The sequence below is a fragment of the Microtus ochrogaster genome (genome assembly GCF_000317375.1).
Source record: "Microtus ochrogaster isolate Prairie Vole_2 chromosome 14 unlocalized genomic scaffold, MicOch1.0 chr14_random_2, whole genome shotgun sequence".
In the NCBI taxonomy this organism is placed as follows: domain Eukaryota; kingdom Metazoa; phylum Chordata; class Mammalia; order Rodentia; family Cricetidae; genus Microtus; species Microtus ochrogaster.
In genome coordinates, this window is record NW_004949097.1 from 1,996,526 (window position 1) to 2,019,130 (window position 22,605).

At 45.8% G+C, this 22,605-nt stretch overlaps 1 protein-coding gene across 2 annotated transcripts in view; it reads right to left on the reverse strand.

Annotated features, from left to right (window-relative positions):
* Grin2b (glutamate ionotropic receptor NMDA type subunit 2B) overlaps positions 1 to 22,605 on the reverse strand; it is a 478,504-nt gene that overhangs the window by 55,168 nt on the left and 400,731 nt on the right. For both annotated transcript variants that reach the window (XM_026787956.1, XM_005364513.2), the window contains exons 7-9: positions 2,659 to 2,861; positions 1,750 to 1,921; positions 1,163 to 1,316 (exon numbers count right to left, since the gene is read on the reverse strand). In XM_026787956.1, coding sequence (XP_026643757.1) covers positions 1,163 to 1,316; positions 1,750 to 1,921; positions 2,659 to 2,861 — 529 coding nt within the window. The remainder of the gene's footprint in view (positions 1 to 1,162; positions 1,317 to 1,749; positions 1,922 to 2,658; positions 2,862 to 22,605) is intronic.

Here is a 22,605-nt window from a genome sequence, read left to right on the forward strand (position 1 = left end):
AGTCCAAAGACTTATACCTTGTTTATGACCACACAGGGCTTCATGTCTCTTAGTTCAATGTTCTGCTCTGTTTCTAAACCCTGGCTCAATTCATTATGTATGATTATATATAAAATTATATATATATATATATATATATATATATATTATGAGCTCACAAAAGACCTCATTTAATTGAAGGCCTTACCTCACCCATTCTTAAATCATATCTAAAGCTTTTTACATCTGAGAGGTGCTAGAGAGTGGGCAAGCAGAGAATGGGATTGGAGAAGAAGGCAAGAAAAGGGGTAGGAAGAAGCATCAGCTGAGCTCTGGCTAGGAAAGTCTCAGAAAACTCACATGACAACAGAAAATGTTTGTGTGTTTATAGAAGTGTTAGCCCTAAGCTCAATTCTTAAGATAACTAAAAAATAAATAGGTCTTTCAATGAGGCTGTGATAGGAATGAAAATGGCCCCATGTATTTCCAGCTTTGTCCCCAGTTGATAAACTGTTTGAAAAGGATTAAGAGATTTGGCCTTGTTGGAGGAGGCCTATCACTAGGAGTGGGCTTTGAAGTTTCAAAAGCCCATTCCAGGCCCAGTTTCTCTCTCTTTCAACACCTCCTACCTATGGATCAGGGTGTAAAGCTCTCAGCTGTTGCTCCAGTGCCATGCCTGTCTGTTTCCTGCCATGATGATAATGGACTAACTCTCCGGGTTTCTAAGCAAGACCTCAATGAAAGACTTTCTTTTACATGAGTAGCCTTGGTCATGAGATCTTTCCACACCAATAGACTAGTAGCTAATACAGAAGATACCTGGACTTAGAAATAATTGCAGAATAACATCTTAGAGGTCAACTAATTGAGATGCCCTATTCTGTGGATGAGGAAAATGGAGCCCCAGGAAGAACAAATTTTCTCAAGGTCAAATGAGCACTAAGTGATAAAAAGGGGACTATATGGGACTTGTGACGACCGTTCTCATAGTGTTTTCTTGTAGGGTAACACATCTCCCTCATTTCTAGATGTTTTTAATTTTTTGTGTTTAAGAATAACAAAGTATCCCAAAAGAATTCCCCATCTGAATTAAACTCTCAACAAACCATGTCCTGACATTGTTTCTCATCCCAGCTGCTTGTCCTTGAATTCCTTTTCTGTCATCAATAAGCATGTGATTTACCTAAAAAGGCAGAAGGTGACACAGTCCCATTGCTGCGTGATACCATGACACTGATGCCGGTCTCTATGAAGGGCACAGAGAAGTCGACCACCTCTGATCGCTCTTCATTGATAGTTAGTGACCCCACTGCCATGTAGGCCCTCTTCATGACCACCTGAAGAAAAAGGCACAATGCTCAGATTAGAATGTTAGTGAAGGCAGGTCTACCATAAGCAAAATTTCCATGGCTCAGCAGTAACTTGGGCACCATCCCCAGAATACCATTCACCTCCTCTGTGGGTATGTTGTTGGCCCAGAGCTCACCAATTTGACTGGACTGGGTGGCCACCAGCCCCAGAAATCCTTCCCAGCACTGGGATTATAAAACACACATCATTGTCCTTGAAATTTTATTTTGGTTCTGGGGATCAAGCTCGGGTCCTCATGATTATGAGGTTAGCACATTACCGGCTGAACTATTTCTCCTTCTCTCTCATTACCATTTCACATGGTGTTAAATTCTTAAGATAAACCTTTTACAATATTTAAGCAAAACGTACGTGCACAATGGAAATGACCTTGTCATGACCTTGCGTCCTGATACCGACCTCACCAATCATGCCATTCCAGGTCCCGTTGATCTTCTTCCCATGCTTGCCATTGGTCACCAGGTAAAGGTCATAGGTGAACTTCACAGACTTAGAAATTTTCTTCAGGATGTCAATACAGAAGCCCTTGCAGCATTTTTTGATGTAGCCTGGCTCTTCATCTGTTTTATTCCTACCCGGTTACAGGAAGAAACAAACAAAGAAAGCAAGACTTGGTGCGAGAAGGAGAAATTACTTTTTCATTAAAACTCCAGCCTCCACCTCCACCCCCACAGTACAGATTATTCTTGAGTAAGGAAAGGGGTCAGACCTAGAGCTGTGGTACTTTTTAATGTCTCGGTATCCTGAGCCATACCGTGGCACAAGTTTCAAGGTTCCTTTGAAGTATAACATAGATGAAGGAAAGGCATGTATCCTACTGGCTCAGCTTAATGAATTCCTCATTGAGTTCACAGTTTTTATGAAAGCCTAAATTCAGGTACAAATGCCTACCAGATGCTGGGAGACTCTGCATTTGTCCCCTCAAGATGCTTGCCTCCCCCCACATCTAAGGGCATTGTAACCCCACCTTTTGACAGCATAAACCAAGTGGAATTGTTTCAAAAAATAGATCTAATTCTCAAAACGCCAGCTTTGAGAGAACATATTTCTACACTCAAAGAAACTTTAAAGTCAGTAGACGAGCTCCCAGTCACTGAGTCTGGGCAAGGTCAAAGGAACCTTAACAGAGCAGTCATTGTCACAGGTCAAGGTTTTAGATAGAGCCACATGTCTAACCAAAGCTCCTACTGATTCTACAGCTTCTAGGGAACTGAGAATTTTCCAGGGTGCCTAACTCCATGTCAGCAAACAGCACAGCTAACTCTCTCCCGGACCACCCATAACCATCCATCTGGGGAGGTGCCATACTCAGAGATGATGCGCTTCTGGCACGGGACTGTGTTCCTCATGCAGGTTCCACTGAGAGGGTCCACACTTTCCACAATGACAAACGGCGCCTCCTCCAAGGTCACAATGCTCAGATGGTCATCCTCCTGCTCTTCGGTTTCGGGGCACATTCGAGGCCACACGTAGTATTTCATCTGCAGGGACTTGTCTTTCCATTTCCCCACCTGCACAGAGATGAAGGAAGGACCCAGCCACCGTCAACCACCGTCCATCACCTCTCCCAGTATCAACCACCATCCATCACCTCTCCCAGTCTTCTCTGAATCATCTCCGAAACGGTTAAACAACTGCAAACCAATACCAGCATAGCATACAATGGAAAAATACTTCCCCGAAACAGATGTTGAAAATGAAATGACTGTAATCATTTAATTCACTTCCCTTTCACTCAGTATTGAATTAGGACCTGCAATGGTCGGAGCACCCTTCAAAACCCCATTGCTCTCGTATCAAGAGCTGTGAAATTTCTGGCTTTCTTGGGTCACATGGTTGTGGGGTTGGTTGGTTTGTTTTACTCAGCTATAATAACAAACATAATCTTGAGATCAGCACAGAGTATTAGGAAAGAGTATAAAGAGAGAGAGTGCCTTTAGCTAATGAGCTAGTCGGATGTACTGAGTCGTACCTGAAGTTCACTGGGGAATTGTTCAGAGATCTATGAATCTCTGATTTAGAACATTATGTTGTGATGAAGGAATACAGACACTACTTGCTTGGAGAAGGGCGTGTGGTTGGGCTGGCAACAACTGCTTGTGTCAAGGCAGGGTTGCACCGCTGGACTAAGATGACAGCCTGGGACAAAAGAGATAGGTCTCTCTGTGAACAGCCATTGGGGCCACAAAGACTATGCTACCCATGATGGGAAAGCCATCATCATGACTCTGCTGTGGAAAGTGTGCCATATGTACAGTCCCTGGATTATACATGGCAGACCTGCTATCAGTTGCCATGTGTGCATTACCTGGATCACATATGGCAGACCTGTAGTCAGTTGCTGTGTGTGCATTCCCTGGGTCATACATGACAGACCTGCAATCAGTTGCTGTGTGTGCATTCCCTGGATCATATATGACAGAGCTTCTGTCAGTTGCCGTGTGTGCATTTCCTGGGTCATACATGACAGACCTGTAGTCAGTTGCTGTGTGTGCATTCCCTAGATCACATATGACAGACCTGCAATCAGTTGCTGTGTGTGCATTCCCTGGATCACATATGACAGAGCCTCTGTCAGTTGCTGTGTGTGCATTCCCTGGGTCATACATGACAGACCTGCTGTCAGTTGCTGTGTATGCATTCCCTGGGTCATACATAACAGACCTGCTGTCAGTTGCCGTGTGTACATTCCCTGGGTCATACATGGCAGACCTGCAGTCAGTTGCCATGAAAGATGGGTGGGCTCATCTGCCTTGTGGCCTTTATCTATGATTTTATGTAGAATCCATACAGTTTTGTTGTTGGGTTTTTGTTGTCATGGTACCAATGAGTTTAAAGGGGGGAAAGAAATAATTTTAATTTTCAAATAACTTAGCATCTTCAGTTGTCATGAGGAAATAAGCTATCCTTACAGTCTATGGTTTCTTTTATGTAGTTAGGGTGATCCAGGCGAGGTACCAACCCATGAGACTAGTTTATGAAGTTCCAGATGTGAGTGAGAAGCAGTGTAGCCACAGACTAACTTCACTTTCAAACACACAGGCACATGTGGGATAATGGTCTTTTATACTGTCACTTGTCACTTTAATAAAATGCTGATTGGCCAGTAGCCAGGCAGAAAGTAGAGGCAGGGCAACGAGAACAGGAGAATTCTGGGAAGAAGAAAGACACAATCTACAGTGCGGGAGAATTGTCTGTATTCTGTCAATCATGTTTTAAATAAACGCTGATTGGCCAGGCAGGAAGTATAGGTGGGAAAACCAGACAGGAAGTAGAAATGATGCAATGAGAACAGGAGAATTCTGGGAAGGAAGAAGTTGATTCCTCCCACTCCTGCCCAGACTCCAAAGAAGCAAGATGTGAGTTGCCCTGCTGAGAAAGGTACTAAACTATATGGCTAGCCTAAATAAGAACAATGGGTTAATATAAGCTACAAGAGCTAATATGTAGCCTGAGCTAATGGGCCAATCAGTTTTATAACTTATAGAAATATCTGTGTGATTTTCTTTGGGGCTAAACAGCTGTGGGAACTGGGAAGGACAGAAACCCTAACAAGCAAGCCAGCCCTTCGTGTTGTTACACTGCAGTCCTTACCGAGACAGAGAGGAAGCAAGATGAGAATGCCTTGCCGATGAAAGGTACCAAGCCATGTGGCTAACACAGACAAGAATAATGAGCTGATATAAGATGTAAGAAAGAGTTAATAAGAAGCCTGAGCTAATAGGCCAATCAGTTTATGATTAATGTAGACCTCTGTGTGTTTCTTTGGGACTGAAGGACTGTGGAAATGGGCGGGACAGAAACCTTAGCCAACAGGCACGGACTCCTATACTATTACATCTTAGTCCCTGCTTTTGTCTCACTTAAGGGTGGTTGGTTCCTTCCTCTCGCTCATCCCACAAAGCAGTTCACTCTACTCCCACTGACAAATTAGGTCTGCACCGCCTTGCCTTTTCATCATTTATAACATGGGTGCTGATTTTGTGTCCTAGATGATCTTGTTTGGCAATTGCAGGATTTTTTTTTTCTGGCATTAACTCTGATGCTAGCTATTTTGGTTTTTATCCCCAAGCTATTTTGTTTCTAGATTCAGAATTAAGCATTGAACCCAATGCTTTCTTTCCTTTATGTGTATAGATGCACCATGACCTCCGATGAGATTATGACCTAATAAGCCCATCATAACTTGAAAATGTATTGGCCACTCTTGACCTACCATATACCACCAGTCTCAAATGAAAACATAGCTACACACACACAACACATACACACACACCTGCACACATAGAGAAGACACACACACAACTTCACACATAGAGAAGATACACACACACACACCTGCACACATAGAGAAGATACACACACAACTGCACACATAGAGAAGACACACACATACACACACCTGCACACATAAAGAAGATAAGTGAAATAAAATGAAACATGGCTTTTTTTGAATGATGAATGAAACATCACTTTCAGGTCCTCACAAAGTTGAAAAATCACAAGCTGTCCTAAGGTAGAGAGTGCTTGCTCTTCAATAAACTACTGATCTTGCTGCAGATCTGTTGACCTCGTGGTGCTAAGGCTGTCTCCAAATGGCCTCCCAGACACTCAGAGAGCCTTGGAGAGAGAAAACACATCCCTGGAGGCCCAGTGAATCTCATACATTTTCAAGAAAGACTATTTACTTCAGGGTCAAAGCAATATTATTTTATATGTGCTTGATTATGTGGGAATGGTTGAAAAGCCTTAAAGTGCCTATTTTTATTTATTTATTTATTTATTTATTTATTTATTTATTTATAAGTCCTATCGTCTTTCCTCAGTAAGTCCTTTGGACTTTTTTCTTCTTCTAAGTCCAATTGTATTCTTATGTCTTTATCACAACTAGCCTATACCAGAGAGGTCTCGCCTTGTAACTCCTGCAGGACTTCTGAGCTCACATGGTGCCCTCCACGAGGATGCTATAGACACTGCTTCCAGGTGACTTTCTCTTCGAGCTGATGAGGGAGGGGGACTTGGTCGGGGGAGGGGGAGGGAAATGGGAGGCAGTGGCGGGGAGGAGACAGAAATCTTTAATAAATAAATAAATTAAAAAAAATAAAAAATAAAAAAATCATAACATGGAACATTGTGGATTAGATTAGCTGCAGAATGCTTTTAAGCACAAACATAAAGACCTGAGTTCAAATCCCCAGTATGCATCTGCTATCTATCCCAACTCTGAGGAAGCAGAAAGAGGGGTAGATCCTTAGTGTTCACTGGCAAGACAGCCTAGACTAATTTGAGAGCTTCAGATACCATAAAAGAGCCTGTCCCAAAAATAAGGTGGAAAGCAAATAAGGAAAGAACCCACTGTCTTCTTACAGACTCCGTACATGTATATGCACATGTGCATACACCAACATAAAAACACACATTAGACAGACAGACAGACACACACACATACACCTCATGACTTTGTCATACAGTGTCCATTCAAATATTTCAACAACTTCCCCCTGTCCTTAGCATTGTGCCCAAATGTCTCACCTACCTGTTCAAGTCCTGTGTGTGAGCCCAGCCCACATCTATTTAATAAACTTCAGTGCCATAGATTGTGAATCTCAGAAAAGGAATTCATTTGATTTAGGGATGCTCAACATAGGCCAGCCAGGGACAGACTGTAAGAAAACGGTGGCTATTCCTTTGCTAATAGATTTACTGTTTCTGTGGAAGAGGACGCTGTGGAGAGAGAGTTTTGGCTAAGTTTCCCCTGACATTTTGTGAACAAGATGAACTACAACATGGATCACTGCAAACTTTGACAGATTGAGAAGAAGTTTACAAAGCTATAACCCAGAAGAAAAGAAAAGATTGTTTGATGAATCAATGCCAACACGCAGAGAGGTCTCTAGTGACATGTCAGGCGACTTTGCTCTTAGAAGTGACCTATATAGTGTTTAAGAGAACAAAACTGAAGTTGTGCTCATGAAATTGCAAACAATAATAACCTAGTGAGGACAGATGATATAAACAGCTGAATCAAGTTTGGAAGAGATGCAAATTAATTGGAATGATGGATTGAACCAAATGGAATAAAACGCAGTGTTATTTATTCTGAAACTCTAGCATTCATGTTTTTTTTTTCAAAAGCAACTGTTCTGAAAAGAGGCTATTTCAATCAATGGTAGTCTGTGAAAGCTATTGTAATAAGAGCTGATGTATTTATAGACGTACAGTGTCTAGCACATGGGGTGAAGAGAGGGTGCAGATGACTCCCCTCTGTGTTCACAACACCCCAGCAGGGAAACTCAGCTCTCATCCTGCAGTTCTGTGATCTCCTGGCTTTTTATTAAACAGGCCATTCTTGCTTCCCCAACAATAAGTTGTTCACGGAATCCTCTCTCACACCCTTTCTAAGACCAGCAGGATCACGTCTCTGTTTCACGTCAGTTCAATTCAACGCTAATTACACACCAGTATGTTGCAGGCACTGGGTCACATGCTAATAGACAGCAGGACCACATGATGCTTATTGGGGGGATGAAAGGTGTCAGGCTTTGAGCTCATCTGATAGTCTAATAATCTCATTTATCATCATAGCTAATCTATGAGATAGCCTCCCCAGTGATACCTGCGTCTATAAAAGGATTGGCTGGCTTCTAAGATAGAAAACAGGAGAAGTGAGTGTTGTGTGCAAAGTCAGGACTTGACGCCAAGCAGTATGACTCCAAGGTTGAGCTCCTCTCATGAATGGTCCCCCAACTCTTTGACAGTAAAAGAGAAAGACACACGCCCCTTCTGAGGACAACCCTGAAGGGACCAACTTGACTGATGATACCAAGTGAGGCTTTGACTCTCACCTCCAAGGAAGGTATTAGTAAATACTTTCGCATTCAGAGTAGAAGTGTTCATTTTAATAAAAGCCACAGAGAAATGTCACAGAGAACCCCCTTTCGACCTGGACTTTAAAACCTAACTCATAGCTCCTGAAGTAGGAAGGTCTCCGTTCCCTGGACTAGCTTTATTCTCTTCTTCCTAAAGTGCTAACCATCATTACTATGCAAGCTCTGCTACAATCAACAGGTCCCTCACCAGTGCTCAGCTCCTCCCACATCCTTGCTCTGTGGCATTGGTTGGGTGGTTTGGAATGAGTTTGGACACCGTGAAACTGTTAAGTACTACAATACTACAGATTCAGGGATTCCTCTGCCCACCCTGCCCTTGTTACCAGCTGGCCTCTGCAGAATAACCGAACTGCTCTAATTCATGCTATTTCCTTACATCTTTGGTGGCTTTTTTTTTTGAAGCTTTGTGGGTGTCCTATCCTCTTAAGCTAAGTTCCAAATGTATCCCTAAGGATCCCAGTGGCCATGGATGAATCTCTAAAACTCTCGGGGCTTTGCTTTACATATCCAGAAAGATGGGTGACCTGCTTTCTGTTGTGGGACCTCCTTCAGCTCCTTCAGCCAATAGCCGATGAGATACCAGCCCATTGGGGCGTGGTCTCTCTTTCTTTAAAAGAGCGGCCACTTCCCTCTGTTCGCTCTCTGGCTTCTGGCACTGTCCCGGACAACAGCACTTTGCTCAATCAGGAAGGGAGCCTAGTTGCTGGAAATGGAGCTGGAGGGAACTTTGTAGACAGTTCTCCACACCTCAGCCCAGACGCTCAGATAGGCATCTTAAATTAGCTATCCTCCGTGTTGGGAAGCAAACTCAGGACTTGGTACATTTTGTGTAATTTGCTCTACCGGTGAGGTACACCTTCAACTACACCTCACATTCTGTATAGAGCAAGCAATAAAATAATCTTATTTTAAATGGTCAACACCTACAATTAAAAATAAAGGGATGATGCATCTGAATAGAAAAGGGGAGGTATGTTTCAAGCAGCTGTTCCTTGAGCAGCAGAGCCGCACGGTGAAATATGATGAACAGAAACGGCTGGAGGAGAAGGCAAGGATGGAGGCAGAGAAGCCTGCCATTGAGAGAGCATTTCTGAAGCCTTCTCTAGGAGTCTGAAAAGGCATAAGTATATAATCCTGAGGCTGCAGAGAGTGGGAAGAAATGAGGTTGACTGGAACTATTTCAGAGAAAATCCGAAGTGAAAAACGGAACAAAGTGTTTATAGTCAGGATTAAGGAGAATGAGGAAAAATGAAATCTTGAAAAACACCTGTGAGAATGCGTGTAAAGCATTGGCCTTCCTCAGCGGTAGACACTAAGCAAACATCCTTAATCCCCTTAATCCAAGCTCATTTAACAGTGGCATCTGTCTAGAACATTTCAGTTATCTTCCACATCCACAGTTAAAAAGACCTCCCAGAACTCCGAGCATCTTTCCTATGTGAGAAACAAACAAACAACAAAAACAAAGAAACCTTTGCTTGGTTTTCTCAGAAACAGATACAGAGCCATGACTTTAGGATTGGTTCTTGGTTTGGCTTCTTTGGTAGCAGCTGAGCCAACCAAGCACCTAGCACACAGCAGGCAGAGCTCTTGACATTCCCCTGGTGGGGATTCTAGGGGACCCAGCCAGTGACAACCTAAGACTCCAAAGTCCTCCTTTTTCCAATGTGTCAACAGATTTCTGCCATTGCAACCAGTAGAACACACACCACTGACAGCCACAGATGTAGCGACAGCACCAGGAGCGTGCTCCCCGCTGAAAGTCGTGAGTCAGTACGTCTGGCAAGAAGCACAGACATCATTGCAGCGTGCACTAGAGTGCCATTGAGGGAAGGGACAGGGGACAGGGCAGGCTCTGCTGGCAGGGCTTTCCTAACACCGACAGGCAAAGGACATCAGTTTCTTTGGGTCACCTCTCTCGTTGTCCCAGAAAGCCATTTTTTAAGAAGAGCCCAGAACAAAAGAGCTTGTTAGAACCTCTTTAGGTGTCAAAGGTTACTTTTCAAAAATCGAAGCATTTTTGTCTCTTGCCCGAAATGACATCTGGATCTCACACGAAACACTTATTTTAAGCCTCTGACTATGACTGGCTTTTTAAATGAGAAATTAAAAGCTCTGGGCTATCTCTCTGAGCAAGTTTGAGAGATGGGAGGAACGGCTGTAAGGTGGCTGACTTCTGTAGTCTCTTCCTTCCAGAAGAGGTTCCAGATTCAGCCCCTCCCCTCCCCCCGCATCTTGCAGTCTCTAGGCAGGCATGAGACCCTAGCAGGACATCCGACCCCAGGGAACCCCAGTTTATCCACTCTACCCCTCCAGCAATACACTTTAACTCTAGGATTTTTAAGGTTTGACACTACAATAGTGCTTCATTTTCTTGAGTGCTTTTCTGTATCCAGTCCTAGCGGCCTCTGTGTCTTATAACAAATAAACATTTATATAGACATCTACTTCCTGTATCCATGCAAAGTCATACTGCCCATTAGTTATCCAAATACATCTATATATGCACAAATAAGGAAGATACGTGAGCGTGTGTGCTCTTCCCAAGTCAAACAATCATGCACAATCACCTACTGCTTGCTTTTCCCACCTCGTTACACAAACTTCCTTCCAACTTAATACACTTAGAGCTAGCTCTTTGTGGATGCATATCTTTGCATGTGCAAACATGTGCATGCACAGGTGTGCATGTGTGTGTGTGATATGTATGTGTTAAGTGTGTGTGTGTGTGTGTGTGTGTGTGTGTGTGTGTGTGTGTGTGAGTATGGATGCCAGATGTGGGTGTTTGTTAGATATCGTTTCCAGTTGTTTCACTTTCTGTTTGGAGACATTCTCTCTCACCAGGTCTTGGTGCTCCGTGCTTAGACTAGGCTAACTGTCCAGTGAGCTCCAGGGATCTGCCCATCCCTGCCTCCCCAGGCTGGGGTTACAGATGCACAGGGCCACATTTCCTTTTATTAGGGTGCCGAACACCTTAATTTAGTTCTTCGTTGTAGCATGTCAAATATTTTATTGACGAAGCCATCTCCTTAGCCCTTTAGTTTTTATTAAAATGTCGGTGCGGTAGCCCTAATATCAATGTGCCTTGATTTATTCCACCATATCTGTAAGGATAAATATTAGGCTATTTAACACACACATACTCATACCACACCTTGGTATTTTCAAAGCATCTATTTCTAGCAAGGAAAAAGCAGATAAAGAACACACATTTTCTGTCTTTTTAAAAATATTCTGGATGCTGCTAGAAAAAAAAGAAGCTTGCAACAGCAAACATTGCTATCATCAGAGGCTGGAAGTGTCCCCCTTCACTCAGCTGCCACCAACACCAACTTTTGCTCACTCTGAAACCCCTGCCACTCTGAGGGATGGTCTCTAGCTGTTGGAGTTTTCATCTCCTGGCCTCACACAGAGTGCCTGCTAGACATTTGGATTAGCCTCTTTACCCTCTGGCCACATCCTTCCCCATTTCCCACTGTGCTGCCTGTCTTCCTTGTCTACCCCTAGCTACAGCCCTGGTGTACTCCAGCAGGGCCTTTATCCTCCGACCTGCTGGAAATGATGTTCCCATCTCAGATTTGTCTCTGTGCTTTCGTCTTCCTTCTGAAATCTCTTGTTCTGTTTCTGTCCCCTTCTCCTCTCCCATCCCCTCACACCCCACATGTAGCTCAGGGGTTCCTGGAATTGGCAATCTTCCTCTAAAGTGCTAGGATTGCAGATACGGACCTGCCTCTCTCTGGAAATGCGTCTGTTAGGATAGGGTCTTTGGGTTCTGGTTCTCTCTCTCTCTCTCTCTCTCTCTCTCTCTCTCTCTCTCTCTCCTCTCTCTCTAGGGTTTCATGCAACTCAGGCTGGCTTCGAAATTCTGATCATCACGTTAATCCTTTCTCAAGTGCTGGAACCACAGGCATGTGCCCCCATGCCCAACAAGGTGACCCGCTTCTCTTTCTTTAAGTCTGCCTCCTTTCTCTACACATAGTTTTTGTTACGCCTGTATGTATATCAGAGACAGAACTGCTGTTGGCGTTTAGGTCGTCTTCCCTCTGCCAAGTCCCTTTGCCAGTATGAGAACTCTGCCCTTCCGTGTGTCTGTATGTTCTACCCTTTTCCCAGCCCTTCGTCATCATTACCATTTCTGTGGTCATTTATTCCAGAACCAGCAAAGGTCAGGCAGCTGGTGTTACTTTTATCTTCCACACAGGCTTTGTGAGTCAAGCTCTGCCTTTGGATAGCTAACAAAACGTGAGCTTTCTTCTGAAGTGCAAGTTCATGTTGAAGAGGGGGTCTTTCGGTGCTTCTAGGGCGGGGCATGCCTCTGCCATTTCCGCTTTTCTCGTCTTGTGCTCTGCTTGTGTCTGTTTACCATCTGTCAGTTACTGACTGACAGAATAGCAGACTCTCCACCAAGTCTCCACTAGACCTCACTCCGGCTTCCTGGCATGAGAAGGGCGGTGCCTCCCAGACATCTCTCCCTTCTCTTCAGCCTTTCCGAAGAGGAACCTTTCCTGGCCTTCGCCGGCCCACTTGCGAGTGAGCCCCTGAAAGCACAATAGCAGGATCTGCCGCAGTGAGCTGCTAACAAGGCCACAGGCGCAGCTTGATGTGCAGCCTCCCTGTCATTTGCATAGCCAGTCACGTCTAGGCTTAGGAATCGAGACTTTGAAAAATGTGTTTGAAAATAATTTCCATATTTATATTTAATCCATGACTGCCTTTGGCTTCTGATTGCATTGCCACTTACTGAGCTGGGGCCCGGTGGCTCTGAGTTCACAACTGGAAGGGAGGTATACTGGGTCATTCCTACCCAGACCTCAGCTGCCATCTCTGACCTCAGGTGCTTTTCCTGCCTCTCCAAGAGAGTCCCAGCCTCCCAACTGTGCACATCAACCAGGCTCCACGTGATCCTTGCTGTCTACTAAGCCTTCTGATCTTTCTCCTCTGGAATCCTGGAGGATGAAGGTGGAGTAGGAGCAGGCACCTGTAACAAGAGGTGTTGATTCCTTGGGCACCAGGCAGCAACTGTAGCCATTCCAGATGACACCAGCAACAGAGCTGTGATCATGTCGGACTAATCTCAGCTGTTAGGGCTCCATGGAGCTCAGTATGAGCCAGCTCCCTCCGAGGCCTGTCAATTCACCATCGCCAGCTTCCCCCAGAGACAGCCATTGCTACATGGCCAGTGGCTCACACGACAGACTGAAACCTTGCTGTTCATCGAGGTGTCGATTGTGTTTATATGTGTGTGCACATGCCTGAGTGTGTATTCACACTTAACATGTGCAAAGGGCAGTGCTTGGTACTGTTCTGAGTCCCTCTCTACCTCATACATTGACACTCTTCCTGAATATTGGGCTTGCTGCGTTGGCTTGTCTAGCCAGCGACTTGCTCCAGGATCCCTTGGTTCTGTCTGCCCCAAGCTGGGATGACAGGCACACACCACGCCCATCTGGCTTTTCCATGAATTCTGAGGACTGAAACACAAGTTGTCACACTTGGCCTGGCAAGCTTTAACTGTTGAGCCATCTCTCAGCCCTGTGACCAAGACTTTTATCCTTGGTCAGTCTGACTCAAGAAACCTGTATGTCTTTCAGTGTGCCATGTTAACCTGAGAACGCTCTTGATTTTTCTAGTCCTTATAACAGACAGATGATCTGAGAAAATATAAGTGTTCATTTTAGCCCCGCTGACTTCCACGCCCATGCCAGCCCTGGTGCTTGTGAGAAAAGGATCGTGGCGAGAGGCAACTGAAGTTCATGGTGGGGTCACACAGGCAGAATGCTAGCACATCAAGGTACTGACGTGCTGTGTGACCCATGGTGAGTTATTTAACTCCTCTGCATCACTCGTTAGTTTTTGCATGTGTTTTCTCAGCCTCCACCTTCTCCTAATTATTGTCATTAAAAAAAAAATAACAGCCCTCGAAATTCACCTAACTGATTCCTAGAAAAATAATTTTTGTTTCCAAGTAGCAAGGGAGAAACAAACTGTAACACCCTAAGGTTGCCACTGCTTCACAATGCCAAGGTAACTTCCGCATGATTTCTTTTGGTTTTATTCCACACTCTTATTCAAGCAAATAAAAGCAGAATCACAGGACAGAAGTGTGACTAACCCTTTTTGGCTTTGAATCTAGAAAATGTCATTGGCTCAGTACTATTGCCTCATAATCCTCTTCCCCGGGGAAAATGGGCACCATACAAAAGGCTTTAATCTCTTTATTTACAGAGCATTCTGCTGGTAACTTGTTAAGCAGTCTCAAAGAGGCTGAGGGAGTCAACACTGTTTCTTCCCAGGCTCAAGAGCTCTCTAACTCCCATGCCTCACGTCACCATATCCGGAAACCTAAGCTTCAGGGTTGCCCTCTAGAAAGTAGAGGAGCTAAGGGCTACATTGAGCTCCACCTCCTCCATTGGTGTGTTTCCATCCAAGGCCCCCTCTGCCACACCTAAGTGGATCCCAAGTCATCTTCTGGGACATGCAGGATGCTCTGAGGGATCTCTCAACTTATGCACCAAGTTTCTGAGCATCCATTCCCTACTGCAGAATGTTACCATGGGCTCTCGTAGGCCCCACTCAAGGCTGCTGCTGGCTGACGGATGCATGATGGGTGGGCCTTGGGGTGCTTGGGAACTAGGCTATAAGCTTCGGTCAATGACACTATTTGTCACTGGACCTCCTTGTTAGCACTCTCTACCTTTATCCTCAGGTGACAGCTGTCAGGGAGAATAAAACGGTGCAACATCAGAACACTATGAACTGTGACTTCCTGCGCCACCTTGGCAAGGAGGTCCCTGCAATTTATATCCATGTGTATGAATGGTACAGATGTAAGCACATCTGTAAGTGCTTATTCCTTCCCGCCCCTTCATTCTGCATGGCCAAGGGAGTTAGGGGCAGAGGCTATGGAGTTAGAATCCTGGTTCTGTCATTGCTAATTTTAGGACAGTCAGCCAAAGTTTCAGATTTTGTGCTGTGATTAACCGCCATTTGCCGGTCCATATGCCACCAGCTGCCTCTGTCCTGTAATCGCCTCTCTCTGCCGCATCTTTCCTTTTTACCCAGAGTTGTCTTCCCTTGTGAACTGCTCTTTAGCAATTCCAGCCACAGGACCCTGTGAACGGCCCTGTGTCATCACATACCCAGTTACACCCTGAACCCAGCTATAAAGGAGCACGTGAGAGGTGAGGCACCTGACTGGGTGGCTGGAATCCTTTGAATCTGGGGCTTTAGAAATAAGGAGAGTGCTCTCTCTGTCACTTTGGAGCATAAGCTGCGGAAGCCCCAGGCAGCCATGCTGCACTGGCTGTGGAGAAACTACCCACCTACCTCACCTATGGAGAGAAGGAAGAAGAAAGTCAGTGGTCACAAAAAGTAAACACCGTGAGAGAAAGGAACAAGATAAATGACAGACTTGACATCTTCTCTCCCCGCTCTGATCTGTTGGTGATGTCTAATAGCTATGGTCTCCAGTCTCTACCTGGCTCTGGGCCTCGAGGCCATCCGTGGCTTAGACAGAGTCTACAGAGGCGCCAGCCTCACTCAGCAGATCATGCGCCACTTCTACCCTGAGCCATAGGCCAGACCCTCCGCCAGATCTAGCCGTTTGCAGACTTTCCTTTCTACTCTCCACTGTACTCCTTCCACGAGCCCTTTCCCGGAAGCCAGACCTCACGATCAGAAGGATCCTCCAAGGCCTGGTGCTGCCGACTGTTTATTGTCAACTCAGCACAGGGTAAGGGGATCCGGGAAGAAAAACCTCAACTGCAGGCTTGTCTCGATCAGGTTGGTCTGTGTGGAAAGTTCAATCACTGACTAACGTGGGAAGCCTCGCCTACTGGGAATGGTACAGTTCCCTGGGTGGATGGCCCTGGCAAGGAGCAAGCCAGGAAGCCGCATTTCTTTGGGTGTCTGTCCCAAATTCCTCCTGTGAGCCCCTGCCCTGATTTCTCCCAGTGATGGATTAAGACCCAGAAGTTGCTATGTTTGTCATAATAACAGAAAAGCAATCTAGGACAGACCCCTGCCTAGGGGTTTCTGAGCCAAGGGATTGGCAAGGCCCTTTTGCTTTTCCTCTTTGCCATTTCAGTGGTCAGCTATGTACACAGAGTTCCTAGAGCAGCATCAAGTGTATGATAATGATGCCCCCTATGTGGCCTTGAGCTCTTCTGCCCTGTTCTCTGTATATGATGTGCCCGGACCTGTTGGAGCACTGGATGTCCTAGGCACCTGAAGCAACAGGAGGATAAATGGTGCCGATGAGAAACAGTCCTGCCATGCAGGAGACGCTGAGTGCCTCCCCCACCGAAGGCCTCATAGAGCCAGAGGTGATGTTCCTGTTTCTCAAAGGATACTGACTCCCAACCTGTTCTGCCTCTGGCTTCCTGATCCATCTCCTTACACCCTCCTTCACAGTCCGTCTCTGAGATTCAAATGCTTTCAGTGTCTTTAAAGAAAACATCACTTAAAAATATGCAGAATCCTGTCCATTGATCTCAGACACATTAGACCAGCAGGACTTTCAAGTGTGTCTCCAGACACTAATGGAAAGTGAGGCAAATTGTCTCACATTTAATAAGCTGACCAAACCGGCAAAATCAGCTTCTCAGGCAAAATTTCCAGAGCTGGAAAAAATCTAGCTAAACCTGAGCAGGACCGCCTTGCCACAGGAGTCTGCAGAGAGCTGGTTTTATCACTGCAGGGTGCTCATGAACAAGTGTCAAGCAGAGAGGAACGGGGAGAGTTCTGGAGAAGAGACGCATTGCGTAAGTCTAATGACAATTTTCCAGATCACGCGTCTGAATGTAAACTCTGACAATTATGAATGTGCTGTGTGGGGTAGTGGAGCGATGTCACCCCAAGCCTGATCATACAGGGAAACGAAGGCAGAAGGGCGTGAGCGTGTGTGAAAACAAGCAAGGCCTATGCATGACAATCACATGTGGGATTCCTGAGGGACTAATGGAGCCCAAAAGGAAGGGGTCAAAATTGTCAAGGATGCCTGCAGAACCGCAGATACGGCAGGGAGGGAAGAGAATATTGGAAGAGCTCTCCGTGAACAGGAAGGTACCCACTCTCCCTCCCGGCTACCTTGCGCATTCAGAGATCAGTTTGCTGACAAACCATACTGACGGGATCAAAACAGTCCAAAGGGCTGGGGGGATGGCCTAATGACTCTCACGGGTTGTCCTCTGACTTATAAACACGCCTGATGGCACAAACCCCCCTCCCAAGCACAAGCGTACAGAATAAATGAATTAGGAAATGGTACATGTAAAAAAGAAGTTCAAAAATCCATGGTCCACCACCTGCCTTGTCAATTCGGAGGTTGAGGGTACTTATTCATTATGTACGAAATACTTCTGTTCACATAGTCTAGATAATGCTAGGCTAAACTAAGATTTCACACCCTCCGCCTCACACTGAAATGCCTCCCCTAGCTTTGGAAGGCGGAAGTGGAGGAGCAGGATGCCGCACCGGAGCCATTCTCTCACTCTCTGCTTCTTGCCTGGCTTTCTGTATCGCATCTGTTCTCCCTGCCTCGAGCCTCATCCTCCTGCGCTTCATTCTCCATTCAGTTCCTAAAGCCATCGCTCTAAGATGAAGATGCTCTGGCATCCCTAAGCGTCTTGCCATTCACTCTCAGCTACCCTCCTCGGAAGAGTAAACATTTCTTCCTTCTCTTTGTCCCTTTCTCTTCCCGCCCCCTCTCTCCTCTTGTCGGCCCCCATCTTACTCCTGCCTTTCTTACTTTTTGACTTATCACTTCCATAGCCCTGGCCTTCTCAGATCCTTAGGTAGCAGCACTCTCTGATCTCTCTGGCTAGAGTGTCTTCACTCACACTGGGCTGCTCTACCCTGATCCCACAGTGCTCTGGATGACACTCACTCCACGCTCAGGATTCAGCTTAGACCGTACCCAGAGTGTCACCCAGAAGCCTTTGCTTATCCCAGCCCCGCACTGGACTTTCAGCATTCCTTGTGTGTAACGTGTATCTCAGTAACCAAACTGGCCAAAGAGCATCCCGGTCACGTGTCTGTCTCCTCCAGAAGACAGGAGATGCTGGCAAGACTGATTTTGTTTTCTTACAACCCCAATGCCTGACATAGGGGGAGAAGAACCCCATAGTTGCCACCGAATAAACACTAGCTAAACAAATGAGTGAACAGCATTTCCAAAAGGGAACTTCCTCCTGATGCGTCCATGTAGTCTTTGTTAGACTGACTTTGGATTTCGTTTTGTGACTTTCTCCGCTCAAAGGGTATCAAGAATGTGTGTCATTGTGTGGAGATTTGCTGAGTAATGGTGATATAGGTGATATAGGACTTGTCCTCATAATACATTGCTAACAGTGTTGAGCCCTCTTAGAGGATGAGCAAACAGCAGGGGAGGGGCCCTTCTGAGACCCAGTGTCAACATCAGTGAGGCCATTTGGACTATTCAGACTTGGTTAACCATCAGGGGACTAGATAGATGCATGAAGCCCTGTGACGGATCCAGGGACCACACAGCTAAGTCCAACTCAAGCCAACCACCAACTTAAAGGAAGCAGAATGGGAAAATGGTGGTTATTTCAAGCCATTAAATTTCTGGAGAGTGACCAAGTACCAGAAATTGATTAAAATATATATTTAGGGAAAAAGGTTATAATTACCATGTAGAACCAAGAAAAGAGAAGAAGGGTTGGGGAGAGAGCTCATTCAGCCAAATGACATGACAGTCTGAACTCCATGCCTACCTTAACCAGGCAGGGCTCGGTGGCACACAATTAAAATAGCAATGCAGCAAAGAAGAAGCCAAGTAGATTTCCCGGGTTTATGGGCCAGGCAGTTTAGCTGACATTGTGAGGACTGACCAGTGAGAGACCCCATCTCAATAAAAGGTGAACCATGCCTGAGGAAAAGCCCCAAGATTGTCCTGTGTGCTCCAAATGCAATGCACACATGTGTGCACATATGTGTGACACACACATGCAAGAAAAGAGGGAAAGGAAGCAGACCCAAAAGACAAAAATAGCAAAACATTTTTCAGCGCTCTTCACTGTAAGTACAATGCTGATGTCAATCTCTTTTTAACTGTAGTCCGCTGAAACAGTTCTAACCATACCATAGGAAGTTCTGGAATCAGTACCACCCCACCACTAATGAGCCCTGCAAATATGACAGTTTTAACCTCCGGCTTTCTCAGGTACTTATCGTCAAATGGGAGATTGTAATTTTATGTCTGTCTGTCTGTCTGTACATACATGTATCCTTTTTATCTTTCTCCTACGACCCTCACCAAGCTGTTAAAAGAACTGGTCATATATGAGACTGCAGAAATGTAAGCGCTAATGCTCCGGAAATTAGTTAATAACTTGGAGTTACAACACTTGCTGACAATATAAATCATCATCCAGCCAAAGCAGGTGCTCCAGAAAGGGGGTGAGCAACATGCTCCTTCCTATTGGGTAACGTGCTCTTAACAGGTGTTCCGTCACCACAAGCATCGCTGATTAGCACTGATTTCCTTAATGAGGTGCTATTTTAGCCAGTACTCCTGTAACTCGCTTACCCCACGCCCAGTGTTTAGCATCTAGTGTCATGTCCCCTCCCCTCCCCGACCTTCAGGGAGGGGGGAAGCCTGATCTCACAGGAAAACCTCAGACCCAGAAGAGTGAAGACATGATCAAGCTGCACCCTTGGGTGGCCCTGAGACTTAGTTGATCCCCTTTCCAGAGACTGAGTCTCTCTCTGTAAAGTATAAAGGTGACAACAGTTGCCAAATTGTCAACAAACTGTTGGAGAAAGGCCAGCATAATAACGTAGCTTCCAGTTAGCACCTCCCCGCTCCCTGCACAAAGGCGCAGCATGGGGCTCCTTCAGAGAAGCAGGCCTGCATAAAGAGAATGTCAACAAACTTCAAGATAGTGGGCTAAATGCTGGGGGGGGGGGAACAAGAGAAAATGGGGTAAACTGATTTTTTGAGATGCAAGGCAATTTGCCTGTAGCTACATAATTAATAAATGGCTTAATTGAATCCTTACTGACCTCCTTCCAATGCCTAGACTTGCCTAGTGCTGGGCAGCCTCCAAAAGAACTGTCCAGAGCATGTAGGAGAGTAGAATTATTGGCTAGGTAGTTTGCCATTAAGTAGGGTCACCAGCCTGTAGCTAAGGAAACAGATGATCAAAAAAGTGCTGGGGGAGAAAATGCCTGTTTACAAACACTGCTTAATTAATTAGTCAACTCCGCGCAGGCGGAAGAGGCCGCTTTCCAGATGTCTGACGTGGAGGATTAATTAACAGAAGGCGCCAGTCCCCAGGCCATGGGTTCATGTCCAGACCACATGGTGGAATTCAATTACTCAATTGCCCCTCACCTGAAAACTAAATTGTCTCTCAACTTCACTAAAGCCATTTGACTGAAAAAAATTTCATCGAAAATGACAACTAAATTCAAGAGGCTCGACCAATTCAAAGCTTTAAATGAAGCTCAAAAGGCCCAGAAGTTCCTGGGGCTTTCGGTTTCACGGTAGGACTCTCCAGGATAAAATGAAGGTGGAGTTAGGTTGGGCCGCACAGATGAAATTTCGTGTCTAGCCTTACTGCTGAGGTTTGAATATGAAATGTGTCCCACAGACTTATGTGGTGAGTCACTGGCCCCCAGCTGGCAGTGGTATTTTTGGGAGACCCCGGGAGCTGTAGATAGTGGAGGCTAGCTTCCGGAAGTAGAGCACTGGGGGTGGGGAGTTCTGTCTCAGGTTTCTGTCCCTCCCTGCTGTGGTGTGAAAGTTAAATGTCCCTCCACAGACTCGGCGTGTTTGAACCCAGATCCCCAGTTGGCCACACATTTTATGGGAGTCAGTGGAATCTTTAGGGGGTGGGGCTCAGATGGGTGAAGTGAGTCCCTGGGGGCGGGGCCTAGATGGGTGAAGTGTGTCCCAGTGAGGATGGGCTTTGAGCGCTACAGACTAGCCTTGCTTCTGGACTGCGCTCTCTGGTTTTCATTCTCTGTGATGTGAGCAGGAGTCCCCACGCTCCCACCATGGGCAAAGGCCACTCCCACCACATGAACGCTGTCACGCCTTCCCTGCAGTGAAACCGCGAGTCACAATCAATCCTCCATCCTTTCAGATGCTTCTGTCATCAACATGAGGAGAAAAGCCACTAAAACATGTTCCCCTCTTCCTGTCTTCCATGAAGTGAATCACTCCTCCTTCACAGCTTCTCAATGCCGTGATCTCCTTCAGCATGGGCCCAGAGTCATAGCTGTGGACTATAGCTTGACATTTCTGCACCCATAAACAGATAAAACCCTTCTTTCCTTAAGTCATGTCAGGAGTATTGTCACCGTACTCAGAAACGTAACTTCTGTGAAAGACAAGACGAGAGACTCAGATAAACACGGTAAGCCCTGTGAGGAGGAGCCCTGCCATGCTTCTGCCATCTCTCAAGCCACAGTGCTGGTGTGCTAGCGGAAGGCGAAGCATCCAGGTGGCTCAATTCTCAACATCATTTTGCTTGTATAAGATAAAGGATTTCTGAGGAAGGAGACAGAAATCCTCTTATCTGTGTCACTTGTAAGTAGAAAGACCATGTGAGTCTGCAGGAATCCTAGCGAAACGGGCTTGGGTTGGTCCTGCCACGGAGGTGGTCTCCAGTGGAGCGTGGACGGTCCAAGCCTCTGTGAGCTTGTGAGGAAGTCGCTTTTCAGGCTTGCTTCTGCCTCCACAGTTCACATTTTCTGGGGGCTTCTAAAAGTTTTCTTTGTCCACTGTTTATATTCTTGCCAGCTAATCTCCATGTATTCTGCGGTTTGTTTGAGTCTCATCTTCTGTCTGATTAAGCAGAGGGAGATAGGAAGTAGGGAAGGACTCTGTGCCACACACTAAATAGTATAGTATGCACGTGGGTGGGGGCGGGGAACACACAGGGCCGGGCGGGGCTGCTGAAGGGGAAAATGGACAGGGTGGAGTTCATGGGAGCGGGAGGGTGTACCGTGCCTGCTGACTGTTTGATCCTGCTCCCACAGCCATCTAGAGAATGGCATAGCAGAATCACTTATTCGCTGTTAAAATTGTTATTTTTCTACTTTAACCCACAACAGCTGTAATGGGATTTCTAAGCAGGATGGAATCTAAACAACAGTGTCATCCTGTGGGGTACCAGACTTGAGAGTGCTCGTCTGGAACAAGCCCTTCACTTCACTACTGGGAAATGAAGAAATGCATCAGGATTCAAAATCTAAAATGACCTCAAATTCATGCACTGGCAAGGTTTTCGGATAAAGGGTACTCAAGTCTCTTTGCTGGGAAAGAGCAAGAGAAAAGGCTAGAGTCCACTAACTACCTGGGGACATCCGTGCGCCCCACCATCCACAGCTCCAA